The sequence below is a fragment of the Carlito syrichta genome, unplaced genomic scaffold (genome assembly GCF_000164805.1).
Source record: "Carlito syrichta isolate Samal-C Ts95f unplaced genomic scaffold, Tarsius_syrichta-2.0.1 Scaffold126439, whole genome shotgun sequence".
Taxonomy (NCBI): Eukaryota; Metazoa; Chordata; class Mammalia; order Primates; family Tarsiidae; genus Carlito; species Carlito syrichta.
Genome location: NW_007070535.1, coordinates 129,375 through 136,901, shown reverse-complemented (window position 1 = coordinate 136,901; position 7,527 = coordinate 129,375). Strand labels below are relative to the sequence as shown.

Genomic DNA, 7,527 nt, shown 5'->3' with positions numbered 1-7,527 from the left:
CATAGAAGTAGTGAATAGAACAGAGGATACCAGAAGCATGGTAGGGCTTGGGGGAGAAGGCTGGGGGAAGTATGGTCAATGGGTACAAAGTTGCAATTAGAAAGAAGGAAATAAGTTCTGGTGTACTATTGCACAGTTATTTTATATTTCAAGAGGTATCTCTTGTAGCTATTTTGAAATACAAGAGGTATCTCTTGTAGCTATTTTGAAATACAAGAGGTATCTCTTGTAGCTATTTTGAAATATAAAATAACTGTGCAGCATAATGAGTTGACTCGACTCCCATCACAAAGAAATATAAATATTTGAGGTGATGAATATGCCAATTAACCTGATTTGGTCATCACACAATGTATATATAAATCCAAACATCACATTGTATCCCACAAATATGTACAATTATTTATTGTCAATTAAAATTTTATAAATGAAAAGAATGAAAATCAAGCTAACATATATTACATGTCAGACACTATGCTAGGTGGTTTCACATTTCTAAATAGCCTTATTTTAGTGATAAGAAAATGGGTAACTTTGAAATTCATGATTTTCCTAATGATGTCAACATAGTAAAGTGTTCTACTGTGAATCACCAGGTAAGTCGAACAATCAGTTTCAGTGAGTAAAGGAAAAGACACCGATATTATTAAGTGTCCATTCTTTGGCTCTGTGCAAAGCAAATTCATGCAATCTCACTCTCCCCATTATACAGACAAAGCAAGATGTGGAGAGGTTTGATAGTATACTCATAGCTATATGTCTGTGCATCAAGGAGCAAGATGCTAAAGACAGATGCTTCTGACTCCAAAGACCATTTCCACAACTTGGGCTATCAAGAAGGTGTGTTTATTGGTGCCAAACTATTATTAACTGGAAACATCAATTTGCAAAAATACATAGTGCCTAAGCACAGTTAAAGACAAGGGCATAGAGAAAGCATGTCTTTTTATGTACATTGAGAAACATGTGGTGCCCTTTCCTCTGGCTACCTAGGTATTCAGGTGTCCTTTTCTCTCTACTAAGCAGGCAGTGGGCAGCCTAAGAGTTTCTGAGCAAGTAGTTTGGAAAATGCTCCATTGCCTTCGTTTCACAAAATGGATAGATAAATCACAAAGCAGTAATAAACTGTAAATCCTGTAGACAAATTTACTCTCCTATGTGCACTCTTTTTCCTATCTAATTTACTTGGCTAATGTCTGACATAAACTTGTGAATGAACATAACTGGTATATATGAATCACAAAGGTCTTGTGTGATATGCACATTACTTGTAAGGTTGAATTGCTTTTATTTCAACATTTGTTCATATTGGTTATGAATGAAATATTTTAGTTCTCATTCCATTTAATTAATAAGTATAGCATTCACCTCCTTTACTGACCAAGGCAAAGAGATTTTATGAGATGAATCAGTACCATAACCCACTAACTTTTTAACCTCTCAAGTGCGGTAAACAATTTATCTCCTCAGCATTCAGAGCCTTTTATCAAAATTCAGAAATTCTAGATTCCTCAACTGTAAAGATTTCCTTCAGTCAGTAAGCCTGACAGCATCTATCTCCATGACTACAAATGTGGCAGGGTAAAAATAATTACATATTCACAACAAATATCCTGAAAACTTTCCACAGGCCTCAACTTGTTAAAGAAGCTACTTCAGTTGAGTTTTGAAAACCAGTAACTGATTGAAAAAAGAAAAAAAAAAACGTTTCCTTTTTGAGATGTGTTTTTCTTTGCTTTTGATCTATTAGCATTTCGTTCACAAAGAATAGCCTATAATATTCAGGTTTTCTGTTACACATGCTAATAAATAGTTCATACATTTCCCATATTCTGAAGGCATTGTTTTTTGAATCCCATAAAATGCTATCCTCACTAAGCTATTTGACAGGCATTTTCAAACACTGCTGTAAAATATCAGATCTTGCACCTTGAAGGACACATCTCTCCTTGTTAATTCCTCTTTAAATGAAATGCAAGGTTTTGCCTCTGTACCTCATATCTGGATAAGAATTTGCTCTTGGATCTATCAAAAACCTATGGATATGTCAGGATCAGGTGCGCACCTGTAGTCCCATCTACTCAGGAGGCTATAGTGGAAGAATTGCCTGAGCCCAGGAATTCGGGGCTATGGTGAGCTGTGATTGTGACACTGCACTGCAGCCTGGGAGAGAGATCCCAATTCAAAAGAAAAAAGAGAGAGTTAGAATGAACTTTAATAGAGGATTTAGTTTAACCAATAAATTCAAAAATGCCAACATTCAATTTTATGAAACTATATTAGGGAGATAATTGCATTCTGCTGTTCATACAAAGTCTTTGAAATCCAGTGAGTACTTTACACTTATAACACATGTTCATTTGGACTAGTCTCATTTCAGGTGTTCCATAGCTACATGTGGCTAATAAGCTATTGGACAGAATCGCTCTACTTGTATTTATTTATTTATTTAAAAGATGTGGGGGACAATTCAGGATTAGGTATACAAGTGGCCATCGTACAGGTAAAGTCTGGGCAACGCTTTGGTCCCCACTTGGCCTGGTTTGTGATCAGGTACCCTTATTGATGTTGTGTCTTCCCTCCCACCACCCTGGCAGTACCCTGCTACTGCCAATCCCTTTCTTATGGTATTATGGTAAATGATCAAGGTCCGCTTCTGAGTGAGAACACGTGGTACTCTGCAGAACAGTTCTAAATGCCTTTAGAACTTTAGATATCTTGGAGCATGCGTGTGTGTCAGGTAAGTAAAATATTAGGCATAATCTGGGTACTTCCTTTAGTGTTTGGGGGTTTTGCAAACTGTATTTGTTGGCTGATTAATATTTTTATTCAAGTAGAAAGTTGTTTGCAGTGGTTCTTTCTGAATCATGGCCATTTAGTTCACCATAAACTTACTTCAGCAAGTGGTTGTCATTTTCACAGTTCAACTCTTAAACTGAGAGGCCATTTGTTTTTTCCTCAGTTGCCTGTGAACATCTGAAATCTAGTGTTTTGACTTAAAGAAAACCCTCTGGTGTAGTAGAATAATAGCTATATAGGTTTCATTTGATGAACTCCATCTTCCAGCAGAGATAGTGAACTCTATTAAGTGACGAGTCCCAATAGAATTTTTTCTTTCTCACTGCTACGACTACCATCAAATGCTGATTCATGAACTAGATGTCATAAAGATTTATCTTAGTTTCAACCAATAACAGATGTATGAGCTTTGCATGATTGCATTTTGCTTTTGTTAACATGTACCCTCTGCCCTTACTCTTATATTGTGCATTGGTGTTTACCAGTGCACACTGCCACGGTGTACTCTGTAGTTCCCTTGAGAATTGTGCTTCAAAGTGTCCTTAGGACTGTTTATTAAGGTGGTATCTGGTTCCTTTATTTGCCCTCTGGACACATTGATAAGTCTGTTCAGCAAGTCGCATATTTTTAGACTTCAGATGTGTCTGACATAGTTATCTTAACAAATCTATCTCTGTCTGACTGTATCTTCCTCTGGTGCAATTTCACTTAGCTAACCTTTTTAATTTATTTTTTATTTTAAAGGTATGGGGCACAATTCAGGGTTAGGTAAACAAGTGGCCATCATACAGGTAAAGTTTGGCTCTCCCTTTGGTCCCGACTTTACCTGGTTTGAGATCAGGTACCATTCTTGGAGTTATATGCCCTGCCCAAAGGGATTTCTAGTAAGAAAAGAGTACTGAGGAGGTGGCAAGGTGTTTCACAAATAAGCTTATAGAACAGTTTCCTAGAGCCAGTAAATGCAAAGCCATCATAAGTGATTTTAAAACGTTGACTCATGCAATCCACACCACAACCTTAGGAGAGGAAGAGCATATTTCCCCCCCCCCATTTTTACAAATGCGGAAACCGAGGGACCCAAATGCTAAGTCACTTGCCCCACCACCTACAGCTCGTAAGTGAAGTTGGACCCGGGCATTTTGGCTCCAGAGGCTGCACTCTTAACCCCTGCTTCATACCACCTTGCCCTGGATACATGCAAGAACATCCATATTACTCCTAGCATTATTTTCCTGAGCCCTTTCGAGGAGACTGAAAGGAAGAGAGGACAACATTACTGCGTGGAACACACAGGGAATATTTTATTAGCCTCTAGAGGGAGAGATGGTGGAGTCAAAGAAATCAATAGAAATCCACAGCTCTCCTCAGAGAGCCCACTCTGGCATCCATGGCCCCCCAGTCGAGATACCGCCTGTAGTCCCCTGGCCTCAGCAAGTACTGCCGCCCCCGATAGTTGGGCTGCTCGTAGAGGATCCACGAGCCCTCCAGCACGTTGAAGGAATGGATCTCACTGAGATGGAAGCGGTCGTGAAGAGAGGAGCAGTCCTCGGTAATCTCCACCATCTGGCCCCTGTGGTCCTCTCGCTCATAGATCCTGATCCTGTGGGAGCTGGCCTGGGGATTCAGCAAACAGATGAAAAGTCAGAGAGCTTGACCTTATTTTAGCAGGGATCACTGAGGAATGGGCGTTTCTTTATCTTGTCTATGGCAAAGGCGACCGCATGAAGAGACTACCAGCTGTACACACGCCTGCTGTTTATAGTTGGGCAGTTGTACACAGTGAAAGTCAAGAGGATGTCATTCACTGCTCATCTGCTATGAATAGTACTCCCTGAAGTCTGCTGGTACAATTGATGTGAGCCATAGTCACTGGCCCTGCTCAGTGCAATTTTTAAAGTATTTTATGTATTTGCTTTGTTCTTTCTATTTGCGGTAGTTTATGTCTCTCCTTGCAGGACATACAGAATAATACAATTTTAAATTGAAAAGACAACGTATCCCTGGCAACAAGTATTATTTTGAATCTCAACAGTATCAGAAGAAGCTAGAGGGAGAGGAAATTGAATGAGTTTTACCAAGTGAGGCACAGATGGGTGGCAATTCAGGAAGAAAGTTCAGCCCATGCAATCCCTTAATCCCTGCCTTTTTTGTTTTAAGCCCCGGTACTCTAAAATGCTGAAAAGCAAGAGCCATCAGGCGGGGTTTCATTTTTCAGCTCTCACATACCTCCTGAAGATCAGCTTTAGGCAGTAATCACAAATGCAAGTTCAAGGCCACGAAGGAGGGTTACACAGGACCAAGAGTATCAGACTTTTAGAAAAATGGAAAGTTAGGTTGTTTGTTCTGAGAAAACCCTGTCTCTTGTCTTCAGAACTTGTTCTTCCTTAATCTGTTTGTCCCTTCCCACCATCTCAACGTTTTTCTTCTTCCAGCGTTAAAAACCCTCTTTAGCAAAGATTCTCATAAGCAACACATTCTGAGGCATAAACAACTGCTAGATAAGGGGTCTTACATTGAGTCAGCATTCCATGGTTTGCAAAGGGCTCCCATGTTGTGGCCTCACTGGATCCTCACAACTGCCTGGCACGTACAGTACCAACATTAGAAGCCTTTTCCTCTTTTATGAGGAAACTAAAGACTGAGGATCACAATGCGTCATCAGAAGACTTGGGACTTGAAAGTGGAAACCCATGCTTTCCAGCTCCCAGTGCCACACTGGGTCTTATCAGACTATTAAATCCTCTGAGGCGCTTTCAGACTTCTCACACCCCTCACTCAAGGTCAAGTTAGAGCCTTCCCAGCTGAAAAAATTCCAGGCTGCTGGGGCTTCATTTGGGTAACAGTGGACTCTGCGGGAGCTACTCGAATCTCACTGTTGGTCATTTGTTTGCCCATCAGAAGGCAGGACTGGAAAGACCCTTGATGTTCATAATAATCCTGAGTACCTGGGGGGAGGAGGTGCCCCTTTCATGCTCGTTGCGACTCGACAAATGAGCTACCCTTTGACTCTTTTTAGTCCCCTCCCATGGAGGAAGAGCGTAAGAAATGGCCCAGGAGCCTGCCTAAGGCCATCTGAAAGCAAGGAGTTATTCTGTTGCTCATGCATCACCCGCGGCCTAGGCGCCTGAGCTAATGCCACGCACACCTTATTCCCAGTAGAAGTGAATTTGATTTTCGCCCAGTAAAAAGAAGACGACCCATTCAAAGCGTGGCCTCACATGCTTCTTCAGTGGAAGGAAAACTTAGAGACGCTCGTGGAGGAAGAGAGAGGACAGTCAGAGCCAGCAGGACAGAAGGCTACGGTCCCGGCCAGCCAGCCAGCCGCCCGTCGAGTGCGCGCGGGTCGTCCGCCTCCCCGATGCGACTCGAGGGCGCAGCAGGCCCGGGCGGGACCGGACTCACGTGGGGGATGAGGCGGCAGGAGCGGACCGAGTCGCTGAGGCCCAGCCACTGCTGGAAGTCGGCGTAGTCGCCGCGGCGCAGGAAGTACTGCGGGCCCTGGAAGTTGGGCTGCTCGTAGAGCATCCAGCAGCCGCTGTCCACGCGCACCGAGTTGCAGCGGCTCAGGTAGGGCTGCAGGTTGGGGTGGTCGCTGCTGCACTCGTGGTGGCGGCCCTGGAAGCTGCGTTCCTCGAAGAGCGTGATCTGCAAGGCAAGGCGAGGCGAGAGCTCGCGGGCGGGGCCCCGGAGCCCGAGGGCCGGGGCCCTCCCGGGCAGCCCCCGCGGCCCCCGGCGCGCGCTCGGCTCACCTTCCCCATGGCTGGGCGGGCGGCCGAGTGGAGCGTGCCGGCGGCGGCGCGGCGGGTCTATATGCAGGGCGGCTGCTGCGTTGGCAGGAACCACACAAAAGGGGCCCGCGGGGGGCGGGGGGGAGGCAAGGGCGCTTTTTCCCTCTCCCTCTCTTTTCTCTATAGTGGCGGTGGGGGTGGGAGTCGCGGGCTGATTGTGCTTCCTCTTAGACTCTCCAGAGCTTTCGAACTGATGACCTGGTGAAAACTGTCCCTTAGTGGCACTTGGGCCCGTCGACGGAGCCCGTTTGGGACGTGGGAGACCCGCGAAGGCGCTTCGCCAGTTAACAACGGTGATGCGATGCTTTCTTTTATTCACCTTTCCACGAAAAAAAAAATCACTTTGCAGAAGTAGGGTACAATGCAGGGTTGGGTCTACAAAGGGTCGTCGCACAGGTAGATGTGGGCCTCCCTCTGGTCCCCAGTTCGCCTGGTTTCGGATCAGGTCCCCTTGATTGATGAAGTGTGTCCCCCTCCCCCTCCCCCCTCCCCTGGCAGTTTCCCACTACCGCCAGCCCCTTTCACCTTACAAAATTTCCATTCGAGTCACAACACAGGGTGGCCACCAGGTCTGAGGTCAGAGGGGGCTGCCGCGGGGGACGCGCAGATGAGAGAGTGGTTTCGTGGCGTGAAAATGTGAAGCGTGCGAATGAGCTTGCCATCCCCACGGGGCATTTGAAACAGGCTGGGATCTTCCTCTGAGAGGACCTTTCTCAGATCCTACGTCTGATAAGCAGCAGGGCCAGGCAACTGACACCTGAGTTAGGAGGACAGGGGCTTGGGCCCAGGAAGCCCTGCCCAGGCGCCTGGCCTCAGCTCTGCTCCCTGCAGACGGTGGACCCACGGACATCTCAATGCAAATTAACACGCCCAATTAGCAGCAGTTGGCATCCCACAGTCTCGCAGAGACCTGCCTTCTCTGTTTCCCCAGCCCTGGGGC

At 45.3% G+C, this 7,527-nt stretch overlaps 1 protein-coding gene across 1 annotated transcript; it reads right to left on the bottom strand.

The window, feature by feature from the left end:
* Positions 1-4,076: 4,076 nt before the first annotated feature.
* LOC103250023 (gamma-crystallin F) lies at positions 4,077-6,599 on the bottom strand. Its single transcript, XM_008048615.1, has 3 exons — positions 6,549-6,599; positions 6,202-6,444; positions 4,077-4,413 (listed from the first exon to the last, which is right to left on the bottom strand). Exons 1-3 carry the CDS (start codon positions 6,555-6,557, stop codon positions 4,141-4,143), a joined length of 525 nt encoding a protein of 174 aa, XP_008046806.1. The 5' UTR covers positions 6,558-6,599; the 3' UTR covers positions 4,077-4,140.
* Between the last annotated feature and the right edge of the window lie 928 nt (positions 6,600-7,527).

What these genes read in the sequence shown, in the direction of transcription:
- LOC103250023 (XM_008048615.1), bottom strand. An exon ending in CCTGCCGCCTCATCCCCCAC is followed by an intron (nt 4,414 to 6,201) that starts GTGAGTCCGGTC and finishes CTGAATCCCCAG; the next exon opens with GCCAGCTCCCACAGGATCAG.